This window comes from Bombus pascuorum, chromosome 5, assembly GCF_905332965.1.
Source record: "Bombus pascuorum chromosome 5, iyBomPasc1.1, whole genome shotgun sequence".
NCBI lineage: Eukaryota > Metazoa > Arthropoda > Insecta > Hymenoptera > Apidae > Bombus > Bombus pascuorum.
This window is the reverse complement of record NC_083492.1, coordinates 6,338,304-6,355,439: the sequence shown is the minus strand read 5'-3', so window position 1 is coordinate 6,355,439 and position 17,136 is coordinate 6,338,304. Positions and strand designations below refer to the sequence as shown.

General features: G+C 34.5%; 5 protein-coding genes and 1 long non-coding RNA gene across 17 annotated transcripts in view; 3 read left to right on the top strand and 3 right to left on the bottom strand.

The window, feature by feature from the left end:
• Positions 1-69: 69 nt before the first annotated feature.
• On the bottom strand, positions 70-1,297 carry LOC132906860 (uncharacterized). Its single transcript, XM_060959437.1, has 3 exons — positions 997-1,297; positions 775-889; positions 70-296 (listed from the first exon to the last, which is right to left on the bottom strand). Exons 1-3 carry the CDS (start codon positions 1,030-1,032, stop codon positions 151-153), a joined length of 297 nt encoding a protein of 98 aa, XP_060815420.1. The 5' UTR covers positions 1,033-1,297; the 3' UTR covers positions 70-150.
• A 538-nt stretch (positions 1,298-1,835) lies between these two features.
• On the top strand, positions 1,836-3,048 carry LOC132906858 (uncharacterized). The gene is made up of 3 exons (XM_060959435.1): positions 1,836-2,020; positions 2,272-2,551; positions 2,701-3,048. Exons 2-3 carry the CDS (start codon positions 2,281-2,283, stop codon positions 2,955-2,957), a joined length of 528 nt encoding a protein of 175 aa, XP_060815418.1. The 5' UTR covers positions 1,836-2,020; positions 2,272-2,280; the 3' UTR covers positions 2,958-3,048.
• On the bottom strand, positions 2,982-3,785 carry LOC132906861 (probable protein BRICK1-B). Of its 2 annotated transcripts, none has more exons than XM_060959439.1 (3): positions 3,650-3,785; positions 3,175-3,257; positions 2,982-3,080 (listed from the first exon to the last, which is right to left on the bottom strand). In XM_060959439.1, exons 1-3 carry the CDS (start codon positions 3,768-3,770, stop codon positions 3,054-3,056), a joined length of 231 nt encoding a protein of 76 aa, XP_060815422.1. In that variant the 5' UTR covers positions 3,771-3,785; the 3' UTR covers positions 2,982-3,053. The 2 variants fall into 2 exon arrangements, with proteins under 2 accessions (XP_060815422.1, XP_060815421.1); XM_060959438.1 differs by having other exon boundaries at positions 3,635-3,770.
• On the top strand, positions 3,293-9,283 carry LOC132906847 (spermatogenesis-associated protein 20). Of its 3 annotated transcripts, none has more exons than XM_060959409.1 (13): positions 3,293-3,396; positions 5,449-5,616; positions 5,860-6,226; positions 6,296-6,439; positions 6,614-6,703; positions 6,796-7,053; positions 7,146-7,325; positions 7,392-7,601; positions 7,685-7,877; positions 7,969-8,137; positions 8,207-8,415; positions 8,714-8,913; positions 9,004-9,283. In XM_060959409.1, the coding sequence occupies exons 1-13, from the start codon at positions 3,308-3,310 to the stop codon at positions 9,262-9,264; spliced, it is 2,538 nt and encodes an 845-aa protein (XP_060815392.1). In that variant the 5' UTR covers positions 3,293-3,307; the 3' UTR covers positions 9,265-9,283. The 3 variants fall into 3 exon arrangements, with proteins under 3 accessions (XP_060815392.1, XP_060815394.1, XP_060815393.1); XM_060959411.1 differs by lacking the exon at positions 3,293-3,396 and adding an exon at positions 3,752-3,883; XM_060959410.1 differs by lacking the exon at positions 3,293-3,396 and adding an exon at positions 4,887-4,991.
• Positions 9,284-9,653: 370 nt separating this feature from the next.
• On the bottom strand, positions 9,654-10,652 carry LOC132906865 (uncharacterized). Of its 2 annotated transcripts, none has more exons than XR_009658053.1 (2): positions 10,063-10,652; positions 9,654-9,938 (listed from the first exon to the last, which is right to left on the bottom strand). It is a non-coding gene; the product is annotated as an uncharacterized LOC132906865 (long non-coding RNA). The 2 variants fall into 2 exon arrangements; XR_009658052.1 differs by having other exon boundaries at positions 10,067-10,652.
• Positions 10,653-10,837: 185 nt separating this feature from the next.
• LOC132906846 (voltage-dependent T-type calcium channel subunit alpha-1G) overlaps positions 10,838-17,136 on the top strand; it is a 107,927-nt gene continuing 101,628 nt past the window's right edge. For all 8 annotated transcript variants that reach the window (XM_060959405.1, XM_060959404.1, XM_060959408.1 and 5 more), the window contains exon 1: positions 10,838-12,254. In XM_060959405.1, the coding sequence (XP_060815388.1) occupies positions 11,851-12,254 (404 nt within the window). In that variant the 5' untranslated portion in view covers positions 10,838-11,850. The remainder of the gene's footprint in view (positions 12,255-17,136) is intronic.

Genomic DNA, 17,136 nt, shown 5'->3' with positions numbered 1-17,136 from the left:
AATTGTATAATTATTCTTTGTTTAACTTTATCTACTTGTTTCCATAAAAAAATTCGAAATTTTACAATGTTCCTTTTTAAATATTATTTATTTACTATACTTCGTTGGTTGCTACAAAATTTTATATGAAGATAAACGTGATCATGGAAACTATTTATTGAAAGGTATTCTATTAGAAGGAGCTGGTAATCTATATTTTGCTAATTCTACTTCTGCTTCCCCAAAAGTGTCTATATGATAACAAAAATACTCTGGATTTTTGTATTCTTTATCTTTAGCAGCACGAGGTCCAACAGCTGAAAAGTAAAATTTAAAAATGATATAATATGAATAAAAATACTGAAAATATAACTAATTCTTAGTGTAAAACCTATAAAAATTATTAGTCATCTTAAAAATACTTTTACACTTTTAAATATTTCTAATATTTTAACAAATTTTTCTTATATTTTGTGTTTTATAATATACTTGCATTTACTAAGACACTAATCTACTAATTTCATTTATATCTTTGGGTGACTAAACTTTTTGCAAAATGATATTTATTCACTGAATTATCCAATGTGTTGAACTTTTACTTTGTTTTTCATTTAAAGATGATTATTCAAAGGAAAAATTCTTATACTTCAAGAACATAAAGAAAAACTTTCACGTTACTTTATACTATAATAATTATTAAATATAATAATTGTAATAATTTATAATAATTTTATTTTATTAAAATATATAATGATAAATTGTAATAACATATATCATTAAATATATCTGTCTTACGTGTATTTGGAATTTTACAACATTTCTCACTGAGTCCTGCAACATTTGGGTTAACCTTCGATGATTTACTCTTTACTCGTGAGCTTAAATGCCTTAATAATATTAAATTTTGTTTCTGAAATAATTAATATCGTTTAATGATTTCTTGATTGAACGCAAATAACTAAAATGTTTTTTTTTTTTTTATAATAGGTTACATTTTGAGAAAATTTAACACTATACCTGTTTTAACAAGTCGTTTAAATTTAAACGTAACATTTTCTTCTAATAATATTAGTAATTTTTCTATATCTTTTTGACAAATAAAAATCCTTTATATTTATATAACGATGTGTTAAAACTAAAATGCGTCAACGTTCACTATCGTTAGTAACATCGCCATATTCAATTATATGTGCATAGTTGCTAAAAATAAATTGTATTTGCTTTTAAGGAGACTATTAAATTGTAAACATGTTTCATGTAAAAATATTTCGAATGTTTCTATTTTAAGTTGATTTTATCTAATACATATGTCAAATGTATTAGATATAATATTTGATACTTTGAACGTGTTTTGTACATGTTATGATATTGTCTACTGACAATAGTTCTATTTACAAAAACTAATTTGCGTTATATTTTTACGTGGTTATTCAGAAATTTGGGGAATTTCAGGCTGATTTGTTATGCGTGGAGTGTAAAAGTATTCTGCTCGTGTTCGTGAAATTTGAAATTGGGCAATTTAGTCATTTAGATCATTTAAAAATAAGCAGAAAGTGTTACACATCCTATTAAGTAACCAGTAATAATTCTGTCATTTAATCAATAAATCTCTTATCAAATTTCTTTTGGTCGTTGCCTCGGCTACCCAGCTGTACAATTAATTTTTACCGCGTTAAAATTTACACTACGAGAAGCCACTTAATAGTGCGCATATTGTAAAGGCAGTTTTACACGTGTAACGATATTAGGGTATGTATTTCAATCAAATTCATGCTGCAGTGTCAGTTTTGCGGAGGAAATACAAAATTCTTTTCATTTGATGTGCCGTCTCATTAAAAGATTTGTCAGAATTAAACGTAGTTTTAGTTTTAGTTTATTATTTAACTTAAGGAGAATTAAACATAACTAATTAAATAACATAGCTGTAGCGGCAAATCTATTATAAAAGTTCTTCATGTTATGTAACGGAGAAATAGAAAGGCATATAGTTTGTCTCATATAGCCTGTAAAAGACGACACTGAAATACTATAACTTAAATAGGTGACTAATTTTACTTGTTATAACTATTAATATTAAATTGTGGCATATTTATAATTTTTATTTCTAATTTTTCATCAGAGAATCTTTACTTGTAATACTTGAAAACATTTGTGCACATTTGTATATCAAAAGCAATGATTTGCAAATCAATGATTCGATTTAAAGCGTATTATTAAATAAAATCTAACATTCGATAATTTGTCTAAGATGATTATATGAATTGAATGTAAAACAAAATAATTTCATTTTAGAATTACACAATGCAGGATTTTATATTAAAGTTGTATGGTACGGATGATGATAATCCAATTTCTTTGCTTGCGCGAAGAATGAAAGTACCCCTGATTTTCGGCTTTGGCTGTGGATTAGTAATTCAAGCTTCAAAAGGTATACTTGAAACCCCTGCCACATTTGGAAGAATTCTACATACATCATTACCCATCTGTGGTATAGGTTTTTATTATCTTAGTGGTACTTATATAGCAGAACGTATAAGGGGAAGAAGTGGTCCATTTAATGATCTAATAGGAGGTGAGGGAAGTTTTCTTCCATAATACATTACTACTAAATGAAATTATTTTAGGTGATCGTTTTATAATTTATAACATGAAATAAAAATAATGTAAAAATCTTTATTATTAATGATAGATAATATTTTAAAATAGCAATATCTTTTGCAGCATATTGTACTTATCCATTGCTTCGAAAATTTCTACCTTTGAGTGCTAGTGTGGCAGTATTATTTTTTATTAGTTTACCTTTATATGTATTAGCACGTGGATTTAAAATTAATGAAGCTAGAACCAGCTTTGAAAGAGCTGCGAGTTTTGGAATACAAATGACTGGTTATGACATTAATTTGATGTTACAAAAGAAGCCATCAGAACCCTTTGTTAAGCGTGATTCATATAATCCATTTACAATTCCTTCCAACTAAAGCAATTATAAATTGAATATAACATGTAGTCACGTTTATTGTATATTTATTCATATATAATTTCAATAAATACAAAAATTCTGAACTATGATTAATTTAGGTTAACGTTTCCCCTTTTGTAACCTGGAAAATAATAATTGTAGAAAATATAATGCACGTCATATATTTTTCATAACGTACAAATCATAATTGATCCAAATTATAAATGGTAACTTACACATGCTTCTAGATATTCGATTCTTCTTTCTAGAGTTGTAAGTTTTTCGTTGAGAACAGCTATTCTTGATCTGCAAGACATATCTAACACAATAAAGTTAATTGATTGTCACTAATAAAGTAATTTTCATACAATGTTAATTTTATTTAAAGTGTCTTTGTGGATTTTAGTAATTCAAGAAAATGATAAAAGAGGAAGCAATAAGGTTATGAAAAGATTCATGTAAGTCAGAATTGTCAAAACATGTACCTACACTCTATGTAAGTAAGAAAACAATTTCGTTATGGATGTATCCAAACGCAATTGCTTGATAAAATCAATGGTTTTTAGTTTAGAAGTACAAAACAAATGATTTCTTTGATCACAATATAAAATAGTTTATAATTTCTATAAAGTATTTTTGTAAAATATTTCACTATGAAAGTAGTAAAGTTTGTATTTATATATATTATTCAATAACGTTTTAAATAATTACCAAAGGAATTGAGAAAGTCAGTTATCTTTTTGATGCTACCAGTTATAACTTCGATGTATTCTCGATTTGCCCAGTCTTGTTGAATTTGTTTTTGGATAGCCTCTCGATGTACGGCAGCCATATTTGAAGTATTGTAATGTTTGAAGAAATTAATTAATGTTATCTGATATTACATTATACGTTCGTTATAGATTTAAATAATGAACAGTAGTTATTACATTTTTCATAGTCAAGGTATTTAGATACACTTATGTATACGTATGTAATTAACATAAAACGCGCTTTTTACTGATTTGTCATAAGTGAATGAAATAATGAACCAATATGTATACATACATTTTCAGATAATATTTTTTAGAAACATATTTTTTTCACAAATTCATTCAATTATATTTATATTTTCTTTAAGAAAGATTCCGAATTTTTAATAATATTTTTCTAAAAATTCATTACAAATTTAAATTAATCTAGATTAATTTAGCTTACTCTAGTTTAGTTATGTTTAATGTATTCCTTCTGATTACAATGTCATTCATTACAAATAACTAGATAGAATTGTAAATATTAGATATATTCGAATATATAAAAAAAGAAGTCACTAGATTTAAGTCATATGTCAATAATAATTTACACAATTTTGCTTAAATAATTGAATATTTTGGATTTAACGCTTGAACGTGATTTAAAGTTACAGCAAGATGTGTGTGTTTGTGTGTGCGTGTGTGTGCGCGTGCGTGTGTATGTGTATCAGAGAGAAAGTTTTCTTTCTGCATGTACATAATCCTAGATAATTTATTTTTATATTTTCTATATGTTCGTTTTTCTTACGTTTGTTATCTGAAACTTTAATTGTAACTTTTACGTACGATATTTGAATATTAATTTATAAAATAATATTCCATTATTTTTTATTGTGGTATAGGAATATAGCTATATCGTTTATTTGTAAGCAAATATCGTATATCAAAAATTGTCTGTTATTTCCGTAAATGTATCTGTATATAGTAATAATCGCAAAAAATATTTCATACATATTTCATAATTTTATATTGCAGTATTTCTTATTATTATTTGAATGAAATGTTTAAGCTATAAAATTAATATATTTTGAGCTATTTTGAGCTAATATATATTAAGCTAAGAAATAAATATATTTTGTAGTTAATAGTATATATTTTATTGTAATAATAGTATTTTCTTTTCGGATATGTACAGTTTATAAATGCATTTTATGTATAGTATCAAGTACCAGATATGTGACACTTTAGTAGCAATTCGCCATTTTTCGCATTTACATGTACTGCGGTGATGGACTTTGTAGTAAGGGAGGATGCAGATTAATGTATGTTGAATACAATTAACAATTTGTGTAAATATTTTTATGGTATGAACTAAATAAGTACCTCCTAATCTTAATTATGTTAGTTACCTTAGTTACCTTACCTAAGTTGAAATTAAATAATTTTTGATGATAAATGAAGTAATTAAAATTTTGTGAGATTCCAATTTTGTTGAAGAAAATGTAGCTATTCATGTATAGATATAACGAGTATAAGAAAAAATTGATGCAAAGTTTCTATTATTTGAAAATAGAATTTAAAAATTTACAATATGTTTAAGTGTTAAAAATCTTTTGTAATATAATTAAACAAATAATGTTGATAGATTAGTAGTGAAATTAATTGGATTTATATTTTATGATGTCAAAATGAAAGCTTAATATTTTATTATATATTTTACATATAGAAATTTGCAGAATTTATTTTCATATTTATTTTCAGAACTTTATTTTTTGTTAGGTACATATTTTATGCAAGGAGTGTTATGACTTTGGGAAGATATTGTCTTTTGTCAATAGTCGACTATAAGTCTTTATTATCTAAAAAGTGGTGGATTCGGAATCTTGGAATAAGATCATATTTATCTCAACGTAGTTTCATGTCTCTAAGTATACAACGATTAAACAGGTAGTACACTCAACATACATTCATGTAATATTTATAATAACTTTTCACTTAATAAAAGTATATTAAAATGATGTCAATGAAAATAAGTAGTGTTTTGTTCATGAATTTACATCACAGTTATTTACATGTCCTTGTTTATTCTTTTATTTTAAATCTTTCATTTGCAATTTTTATATGTTTTATAAGTATATGCACCAAAGTCAAATATATTGATACTTAACTTTCTAATTTTAAATTTTATAGGATAAACCAAAGATCACTGACATTTTCATTATTTGCAAATATGGCATCAACCAGTAATTCAGGAAATATGCAGATACAAAAAAAGAATCGTTTGAGTTTAGAAAAGTCACCATATTTACTACAGCATGCTACTAATCCAGTTGATTGGTACCCATGGTGTGATGAAGCATTGGAAAAAGCAAATAAAGAGAACAAGTGTATCTTTTTATCTGTTGGGTATTCTACGTGTCATTGGTGTCATGTTATGGAAAAAGAATCTTTTACAAATAAAGAAATTGCTGAAATAATGAATAAAAATTTCATTAATATAAAAGTAGACAAGGAAGAGAGACCAGATATTGATAGGATATACATGAATTTTATACAAGCAAGTAAATGTGATTACATTGTATTTTAAACAAATATGATATAGATTAAAAACTATCGTTTGACATAGGCAACAAGTGGTCATGGTGGATGGCCAATGAGTGTCTTTCTTACTCCTGATTTAAAACCTATAGTTGGAGGGACTTATTTTCCTCCAGAAGATACATTTAGACAAACAGGATTTAAGACAATTTTACTCAGTGTTGCCCAAAAGGTATAAATATGTTTAGTTTTTAAGAATTATTTGATATAGTATAAATACACAGCATTTAATAAACAAATCATATTCCATTCAAGTGAATTTAAAACATATTATAAATCATTACATATTATAGTTAGATTAATACATTATATCAATATCAGTTTCTTTATATTTCATATTTTTTAGTGGAATCAATCCAGAAGTAAACTTACAGAGATTGGATCTACCAATCTTGAAACTTTACATAGTATTTCTAAAATTCCAAATCCGCTTAAGGTAAATTAATAAATAATAAATTGTTGTACTCTTGTTTAAGCTATTTCATAAAATAATTGTGATTATTAATGAATAATGATTTCTTTACATAGGTACATGATATACCTTCATTGGAATGTAGTAAAATTTGTATTCAGCAACTTGCAAATGAATTTGAACCCAAATTTGGTGGGTTTGGCTCTACATATAATATGCAATCACCAAAATTTCCACAGCCAGTAAATTTTAACTTTTTATTTCATATGTATGCACGTCAACCCAATGTGCAGTCTGTACAACTTTGCTTGCATATGTCTGTGTACACTTTAAAAAAAATGTCTTTTGGTGGTATTCATGATCATGTAGGTCAGGTAAGAATTTTAACCCTAATTAGCTATTAAACAAAATATTTATGATGCTAGCTCCAAAATAATTTATAATAATGTTTACTATTTTTAAATAGGGTTTTTCTAGATATGCTACAGATGGTGAGTGGCACGTTCCACACTTTGAAAAAATGTTATACGATCAGGGTCAGTTAATGAAATCATATGCAGATGCGTATCTTGTAACTAAAGATAATTTTTTTGCCGAAATTGTTGATGATATCGCTACATATGTAATAAGAGATCTTCGTCACAAGGTATTATATTTGCTCTGTTTTCAGAATTATATGTACATTAACATTTATCTATTTTATGTTTTTTAGGGAGGTGGGTTTTATAGTGCTGAAGATGCAGATTCTTATCCTACGCACGATACACATGCGAAAAAGGAAGGTGCTTTTTATGTGTGGTCTGCCGTGGAAATTAAATCACTTCTAAATAAAGAAGTTTCTGATGAAAATCATGTTAAACTTTCGGATATTTTTTGTCGCCATTTCAACGTAAAAGAATCAGGAAATGTAAAATCGCATCAAGTATGCTATATACTTTTTCTTATTTCTAATATTAATTCTTATTCTATGTCTAAATATATAATTGATAACCTCTTATTCATCAGGATCCACATGGAGAGATAGGAGAAAAAAATGTATTAATAACATACAATGAAATTGAAGAAACTGCTAGATATTTCAATCTTCCAGTCGAAGAAACTAAAATGTATTTGAAAGAAGCATGTTCCATGTTATACAAAGTTAGATCTGCAAGGCCGCGACCTCACTTAGACGATAAGATCATTACAGCATGGAATGGTAAAGAGTTATGAACAATACATTTTCTACATATACTTTACGCTAATATATGTTTTTTTAACTGCTAAATTAATAAGTAACTTGGATTTAGGTCTTATGATAAGTGGTTTAGCTTTTGGGGGAGCGGCAGTAAATAATAAACAATACATTGAGCGTGCGGCAGATGCCGCAAAATTTATTAAACAATATCTTTTCGATGAAACCAAGAATATATTACTTCATAGTTGTTACCGTGACGAAAAAGGCACGATTACACAAATGTACGTATATTATTGCTATTAAATTACACGGCGTATCACAATGTACATTTTAATATTTATTATTTTTAGGGGTACACCCATACCTGGATTTTTAGACGATTATGCGTTTGTTATAAAAGGATTGTTGGATTTATATGAATCTGATTTAAACGAGGAATGGCTGGAATTTGCTGAGAAATTGCAAGATCTTCAAGATCAATATTTTTGGGATGAAACAAATGGAGGATATTTCTCAACAACATCGAGCGATCCAAGTATAATTCTCAGGCTTAAAGAAGGTATATTTAAGTATTTTCAAGATAATCTTAGTTTAGCAATTAAAGTTTTCATGATTTTATATGATACGCCTGATAGTTGCGATTGCGTTCAGCTATGAAATCAAAGAAACCAACATTCTGCAGTATAGCTGAAAGTAATTCAAATATTTATAGCAGCGCCTGCGTAATGTTTCATTACGTCCAGTCGTTAAGTTCATCAGGCTGTGATAGTTGCGTTTACGATTTTAGTATTAGGTCGTAACACGAATGGAAGAGAAAGATCAGATATGTATTTGAAGATTTATATTTTCATATATAGCTTATGACGGAGCGGAACCATCCGGTAACTCGATTGCCGCTGAAAATTTGCTGAGGTTGGCAGATTACTTAGGTTGTGACGAATTCAAGGATAAAGCTGCTCGTCTGTTCGGAGCATTCGGATCTTTGCTGATGCAGAGACCTATTGCGGTTCCACAACTAACATCAGCACTCGTACGCTACCATGATGATGCAGCGCAAGTGCGTGCAAACTTATATGCATCGAGCATATTCAATTTTCAAAAACTTGATAAGCTTTTGAAATGATTGCGTGTATATGTCGTGTTTTAGATTTATGTGATTGGAAAACGAGGTGCCAAGGATACCGATGAGCTACTTCGCGTTATATATAAACGTTTGATACCCAACAGGATTCTTCTCTTAATCGACCCCGATGAAACGAACAGCGTGTTATTGCGCAAAAACCAACATCTCAGAAATATGAAATTTGTAAATAATCGAGCAACTGTATATGTATGTAAATATCGCACGTGTTCGTTACCTGTTACGAGTCCTGAACAATTAGAAACATTGCTAGATGAACAGAAATAAGATCCTTACTAATTACTAAGTTTACTAAATTATTAGTCTTTTTTTTTCTTATAGTTTATTTTAGGTTTTTACAATTTGTCCTGAAGGACATTTGGTAAAATGTTTTATCTCATTGGTAATAAAAAAAAATAAAATAAATATAGCATGTGGGTGGCTACCCCCAGCAGGGTGCCAACTTCGTGTTTTCTAAGTTTTATCTTTTATGAATTATTAGTAATTACTTAACTTGACTAATTATTAAATTAGTAAATAACTAAGTTTACTAAAGAAAAAAAAAACGATTCTATATCGTTTTTGATGGTGAGAGTAGAGAAACAGCAAAACAATAACATTTAACGAATTGTACATACAAATGTTTTTTGTTTTAATAAAATAAATGTGTACAAGTAATTGCGCACGACTCATTCTCAATTTCTACACCCAACGGCTTAATACGGTAATGATAAATATATCACATTTACAATTAAACCATAATCATTTTACAAATGGAGATAGCGTCCGTTTTCATATATCGGTTCTCGATTACTGGCCAACTTTTGTTAGGAACGATACATAATACGGTGCCCACCGCAAAATCTCGCGTTGAATTCCAACCGAAAATAGACACGGTATATAAACCACTAGAGGAAGAGAGAGATTGGTAGACACACTAAGAGAAGAAAGCGGGAAGAAAGCTGAAATAAGAAGGATCAGATATTTACTATTAACAGCCCTATATATATATATTTTTTGTTTTTACATACATAATTCTTTCTACAAATAAATAATTGTATAAAAAGAGAGAAAATGCACACGTACATACAGATATACAAATATACTGATCACATTTAAATATAGCGGTAAGGTTGTAATCTGGACAGTCACTGCACGTGCACGTCTAAGTCGTTAAGATCGTTTCGGTTCATCTTCTTTAAAGTTAGGCCTTGAAAGATCGTATACCGACAATGGCTCGTCAACGTCCAAGTATTTGCTTGTCTACGTAAAAAAATACGATTCATAATAAACAACGCTCTCTGTTGTCGATTGTCATCTCCGACGGCTGGAACGAATTTCTATTAATTGGTATCGAGTCTGTCACATGTACTAGCAACGTGATAAAACGCATTGTCCGAAAAGGGGAAGAAAAAAAAGAGGAGCACGCGTGGCACTTTATTGGCAGTGAAAACCAAAGCGACAAGATCTCGAGAGGAGTAGCTACAAGATCAGCTTCTCTTCTTCTGTGCTTGCCTGCGCCTCCTTCGCTGCTTCTGATTATCTCTTCCTTTCTTCTTCGCGGTTCGAGTACATTATCTACGACCACGGAGAGGTCACCGCGAACGAACCAACAAACCAACGAGGGAGAAAAGAAAAGAAAAGACAGAGAGAGAGAGAGAGAGAGAAGGAAAGAGAGAGAGAGAGAGAGTGGGAGAGAGCAGAGGGAGGAGAGTAGGAGGATCTGCTGATCTTCTCGAGGGAGGATGCAGAAGGTCGTGAAGCGGATGAGCGAGGGACGCCTAGACGGAAGGGTCGCGCATGCGTTTCGTTCCGTCGACAAGGATGTTCGACGTTTTTTTCAGTCACCGGTCGACGCTGCGCCGGGCACCGTCGACGCGCACGTTCGCCAACAGTTTGATATGGGTCGCGGTTCTTATAGGGATATAATTTCTTCAGGTAGGCCGATTCGTGGTCGTTAGTCGCGCGCGATCGAATTATCGAGTCAGAAATAGGCTAGATGCTACGTTCCCAAAGAAGGGTTGGGAAGCTGGATCGTTTTTAACGGGGCTGCCACGCGACGTACCACGCGCCACTCACGCGCTTTGCCTTTCCATCTTGCTGCCAAAAAGTGTCTCCCTCGGGACTTCGTTTCACACACACGCACACATACAAAAATACACAGACACACACGTTTTACACGGCAGGTGGTTCTATCGCTCGGTTCCTCGGTCGTCCCTCAACGTCGTTCCTCTCTCGATCATCGTCATCGCGAAAACAAAACCTTCGATCGTTATCGTTCGAAGAAGAATCGTTGTGCCGACACTGACCGCGAGTGATCACCTTGCTTGGTAGCAGGTGAGCTACGACCTCCGTACGACAGGGCAACCGTAGGTGAGAGAGAATTGCAGGTGAGAGAAACCGGGCAAGCGCATCGCGAGGCGCACGGTTACGCACCTGGATTTCATCGCTGTCGCTACTTCAACGTAAAATGCGGCCAGTGGATGCGAGACAGCTTCTTCGATCTCGAGACATTCGTGACGAAAAGCACGGTGCATGTTACTACCGGTAAAGCGTACGAGAAGCGCGTTCTTCGTATCGCTCGTTGTATCGGTATACCACAGGTAGCCGAAAGAACCGACCGAACTACATATCGGGTCCTCGATGTCGTTCTTACCTGTCCACCTGGCCCCGTCGTTTAGAGCAGCGACGTCTACGTTGTCGCCAGCGCAACTCAGGCAATATCTTCCCAGTGATAAATCTGCCAGCAAATCTATTTGGAATTATCCCGCGCAGACGATCTTCGTGTCAGGCTGCCGCTGAAAACGATTCGTCTCGAACGATTCGTCATCCTCGTGTCGACTGCTGGACGAGATCTAGAAGCCGGGAAGCAGCATGTCGTTGCATTATCCCCAAGGATATCGGTATCGTCCGGCTAGTAAAGCTGCCGGGGCAGGGAATGGCGAGCAAGGTTCTGACAGTGACGTTGCCCAACTCAGTGATCTTGAGGACGACGAGGACGAAGATGGGGGTGGCCAGTCGACCAATAGACGTATCGCGCACCGACGACACGAGGAGGAGGAGGAAGAGGAGGAGGATGACGACGAGGACGACGAGGACGACGAGGACGACGACGATGACGATCAAGACGACGAAGAGGAAGACGAGAACGAAGAAGACGACGGGGTAGACGTGGATGGCGACGAGCTACCCTATCCTGGTTTCGTGCCGGTTGCAATGCGATACCTCGACCAGAATACACGACCGCGCAACTGGTGTCTGGCGCTCATCACTAATCCATATCCTTTTGGATCGTAACGACCACTGTCTGTCGTTTACCGAACGGTGATATCGTTATTTTTATTTCGCTTTTGCCTGTGAGAAAACCGCTTTGTCCAAGATTATTCCAGCCCGCGAGACGAAATAAGTAAGTTTCATTGCACGCTATCCGTGCTACCGTGTAACATCCGAGAACGTAGCTAAGACTTCGTTTGGGATTTATTTTCTCCTCTGAGCGAAGCCACGCGCCCAACCGAAGAATTCTTTCCTACCGAATATCACCAACACGTCTCCATCTTTTTTCCATCGCGCTCGTAAAACATCTTTATTACGGACTTGCAACATTTCCAGGGTTCCTGCGTGTCGTTTAGATTTATCGGTTACAACGTTAGCTGGTTAGCGATCGAATCGGGTCTCTCTTTTTATTTCCAATTCTTACCAACTCGTTTTCCTGTATCCTTCTTTCAGGGTTCGGTTAGGGTCTGACGTATAATTTCAGTGGATATTTATCACCGGGTTCCTTTATATAATTCCATCAATATGAGATGAAATGTAACCAGGCGTGGAAAATTATTTCAATTTTATTCGTTTATGTCGTTCGCGAATGATAAAAGAACGAGAACCTTAGAGATTTTAATTAATATCAATCTTACGATCTATTCCTTCAACGTAAAACACAGTATTGAATTTATTTAATCGTTCCATGTTCCACGAAATTCTACGGTAAGAATTTCTAAAGTATCAGCTCGGCTTTTTCTACTACTTCGTATATTTTCCAGCGATTAAAAAGTAGCGTACGTTTTATTCCTAGATTTTTCGATCTGACAAATCTTTTCCTATTTTCTCATGGTACATCGGCTTCGTATTCGATCATAATTAATACTCGCTAAAAAGCGAGTAGCGTTTCGTACACGAGGCGAGACGAGCCACTATATTATCACACCAATTTTATTATCGCTATAGCACGATTCATTCTGTACGCGTAATAGCACGCTAGCCCTGTTAAACTTCGAGATAAAAGAAAATCGAAAAGCCACACAAAGCATTAACTTTGAACATATATTCATCGTGAAGGTTTCGTTCATTCGTCGATACTAATGTTTCTGTATGTACGTGGTTTCTCAATGAAATATCGTCTGTGTTTTGACAGCTTCCTGTACGATTTTCCCAAATACATCGGTTTATTCGCAGTTATATCGACGGGTGATCCAAACGCGCAAATCAAACGAGGGATCGCACTTCTTTTTAACACATCCGGATGACGCTCGACCAAGAATAGAAATTATCCGATACGACAGTGTTGGCTAGGCGAAATTCGACAGCATTTCAAATTTTAAATGTAAATCTGCTGTTTCGTCTTATAATTAGTCATTGCATCGTACTAAACGATTTCAATACGATTATATCAATATATATATATATTATTCAATATGTACATATATATATATGTCGGAAACGAAGGGACGCCGGAGCTTTTCTTTCGGAATATTTGGGAAGGTCCCCGATACTTTAGTCCAGACATTTTATTATAGTCGTACTTAAACAATAAAACTGAGCTGTTTACGAGTCAAGTCAATTATGATTATCCGAGATTTATGACAGTGGGCTTGGGCTCGAAGTGACATAACGGGTCGCTGAACGTAGCCACGGTCACGGGAGGGACGTGTACCTAACAGAGGTATAAGGTAATTAAATAACTCTGCTTAAAAACAGGGATTGATCTGAGGAATACGGAGAGGAGTATATAAGGGCAGTTTCACTTGGACTGAAGGGCAATCCGATAAGTTCGACTAGCCCAGTGAACACGTACGTCGAGTTCCTAATCGCGATCGTCGTCCCGTTGACCGTGTATTCGTTATCGAACCTAAATTCATCGTCACAGACATCTCGATCATTGAATCATCGATATCACTTGTTAACGTTTGTAATACATTCCCATAAACAAACATCATCTGGTATAAGACAACTATGGACAACTCGCAGCAAGACACATCACACGCCTCGTTTTCTAAAGACGATCCGACATATACATAGGCATACGCGATATCACAATTTTGCATCTAATTAATCCTAATTAATAGGAAAAGAAGAGTAACGTGGCGGAGAAAGTAAATGCTGCCCGCGAGAAGATCTTAGAAAATCGATTTATTCCAAATGGAATATAAGCAGTCTTTAACACTAGAACTACCGATAATTAACACGAAGATATTCTTACCAAAACTAGTCAAAGTGATTGGTCTTTAAAAAATACGTAACAATAGAATATTTGTATATTTATTGATTTATTACTTTCTTACAGAAGCAATTCCATGTTATGTAGTAGATTTTTGGTATTGTTAATCCATCTTGGAGCATGATCTCTAAACGAGGGTTGACAAATTTATAAAATCGTAGAACCAGTGGTTTTCACTGGTATGGCATTTCTAGCGTTAGCATCTAGCGATCGGTCCGGAATTTTCCTGATATCTGATATCATCATATAACAATAAAAATTTGGTAAACGAGGAAACTGGTTAATTGGGATTCGATAAACAGATTGCAGGATCTTCTTACCCTTTGAAAAGTATCAGTCATTTTGTTTGGTATTGGTATAAGTAGCCTTGATACAAAACTATTTTGAGTTTGAATATTCTTTTAGTTATCTTTGCGAAATTCGTCACATCAGTGCGGAAAAAAGGTATAACACGAAGTAGGAATTTTAAAATAAAATTGTAAAACCCAGTTAATTCGACCGATGTGGTAGTTTTAGTGTTAATAATTTTACCATTTCATTAATTCAACAACTATAACCAAATAGAATTGCTACATAGCCAACGCACAAAGTTCTCCTCTAATTTCTAAGTCAACTAGTCTTCGGTATTCTCTACATTAGCACGCGCGGTTCTCGCGAGGAAAAAAGGAAGATACAGAGATCGAAGCGAGAATATGAGGAAAGTTAAACTCGTACATAAACTGCTAGTCTCGGTTCGGCGTACCATAGCGGTAGGAGATAGAGCGCGCGAGGTCAGACCGAAGGCGTTTTAAATAGGTCATTGATTGACCTATCCCCAGGCGAATCACAGCGTGCTTGCATGGATACCGACTACCACACGACCAACACGTCTGTCTCTACGTATTTCTGCCTCCTTCTTCCCTCCGCAACGTTATACACGTCTTGTATACGTGTCTGTTTGTGCGCGAAATTGCGGGGTGTGCAGGACGCACGTGGTCGGCGGGCAAAGTTTAGTCAGCTAGCATCCGAGCAACAAGCGTCGCTAGAAAGATTCCCATTGTGCACGCGGACAATGGACGACTGGAACTACTGCGAATGCGGGCCAAGCATTTCGCAATTCTCCACCGCTTTTATCCCTCTCTCGTTTGCCCGTAGAAATTGAACAAACGTTCCCTTGTACCTTTTTACCTATACTCTATCCTACCCTATGTACTATATAGCCTGTCCCTTCAACGAACGCTTATCTACCAGCCCCTGGCGTCGATTTCTTCCCTCGCTCGAATCTAACGTCGTCGATGGTCACTTTCCTCCTTTCGAACCTTTCACCGCGAGCGTTCTGTTTTCTTCCATCCCTTCGCAACTGTATTTCGCGCCTTTTTCTTTTACTCGCAATTTCTTCTCGACCTGGTTTTTTTTTGCCACGAAATTTCCTTTCTTCCTCTTTGTCGTCGTTCAATTTTTCAACGATGCCGAAGTAAAATTTCTCCGACGCAACTGAGATTCCTCTGTTTCTCAGCTAAAATTTTGTTTCTTTTTCTTCCTTGTTAGGTTTCTCTTCTATTTAGGCGAAGGTTGTGCAATCTTGCGTATAATATCGTTGCGTATAATCGGCACGGTAGGTTCCAAGATAATTTTTACAAAGACCGCAACGTTCACGGAATCTTCCTGGCGTCACTGAGATTCGCTCGAATACGGAACATACGTCGGGATACGGAGAATAGCAACACGTTCGCGCGAGCAGAGCTAGCGCAACTGTACGGGCGAAATTACACGGATTATTCGATCGTCTTGTCTGCCAAAAAATCATGAAATCGTAAAAAGAGAATCTATAATTTCACGATTTGTAACTTGTCAACGTACCGATATTACTAGTCTATAAATTGTGGCGCGCAACGGCTTTCACGTTTACTTCGACAACAGCCTGAACAATTCGTTTCCTGATATTTTGCTCTTTGTTGCGTCGTGAATTTTGTCGTCGGTCCGCGAATAAAAATCGTTCGTTCGTATACGTAGGTTAACAAAGATACACGAGAAAGTATAAGCGAGTCTCATCGTTTGCTAGGAAATTCAGACGTATTAAAGTCGTACGCACCGTCCCGGCAAAGATTGGCAAACACGTGACAGAGCCTCGCGTCTCTGCTCGTCTCACAGAGACGTGGTTTACGTTAGAATTTCAACTTCACGCGATATCATCTTGGTATAATTCCAACCTGCAAGGAGTACGAATTGGATGCAGCGACACGTCTGCTTAATCATCGCGTTATACTACTATTGTCCGATAAATGATTCAGACACGGTGTAGTCGCATCTACTTGCACGCTCGTTGACGTTTCTAAGCTTCCTGCTGCCACGGTTTTCCTCATGCTCCCGTTTGCAACCGGATGCAATGGTTTCGTGTCTATCGTTCGATCGACCTCGATCTAATTGGTCGTTTTCAAAGAAATGGGAATATCAGTAAGATGACGCGGTCATTTATACGGATAACGCGAGGAAAAAGAAAAGAAGAAGAAGAAGAAAAATCAGTCGCTAAAAGCGCATCGTGGAAAGCTTATCGCTTTAACGATCTCTGAATTTTATGCTAAAGTCATTTTTATATTCGCTTGGCGAAATAAAACTGTCATTGAGCGTTTTATAAATCGTATCATCGGATCGTGCGTTAGGTCATGGTTGTAACGAACATGCGACAGACT

Coding starts and splice junctions, on each gene's coding strand:
- LOC132906858 (XM_060959435.1), top strand. CDS start 2,281: ATGCAGGATTTTATATTAAAGTTGTATGGTACGGATGATGATAATCCA. Junction 2,552..2,700: donor ATTTAATGATCTAATAGGAG/GTGAGGGAAGTT, acceptor TATCTTTTGCAG/CATATTGTACTTATCCATTG.
- LOC132906860 (XM_060959437.1), bottom strand. CDS start 1,032: ATGTTACGTTTAAATTTAAACGACTTGTTAAAACAG. Junction 890..996: donor TAAACGACTTGTTAAAACAG/GTATAGTGTTAA, acceptor TAATTATTTCAG/AAACAAAATTTAATATTATT. Junction 297..774: donor TTGTAAAATTCCAAATACAC/GTAAGACAGATA, acceptor TTTACTTTTCAG/CTGTTGGACCTCGTGCTGCT.
- LOC132906847 (XM_060959409.1), top strand. CDS start 3,308: ATGTTAATTTTATTTAAAGTGTCTTTGTGGATTTTAGTAATTCAAGAA. Junction 3,397..5,448: donor AAGGTTATGAAAAGATTCAT/GTAAGTCAGAAT, acceptor ATTTTTTGTTAG/GTACATATTTTATGCAAGGA. Junction 6,440..6,613: donor TACTCAGTGTTGCCCAAAAG/GTATAAATATGT, acceptor CATATTTTTTAG/TGGAATCAATCCAGAAGTAA.
- LOC132906861 (XM_060959438.1), bottom strand. CDS start 3,770: ATGGCTGCCGTACATCGAGAGGCTATCCAAAAACAAATTCAACAAGAC. Junction 3,258..3,634: donor CTTTGGTAATTATTTAAAAC/GTTATTGAATAA, acceptor TTATTGTGTTAG/ATATGTCTTGCAGATCAAGA. Junction 3,081..3,174: donor TCGAATATCTAGAAGCATGT/GTAAGTTACCAT, acceptor ATTATTTTCCAG/GTTACAAAAGGGGAAACGTT.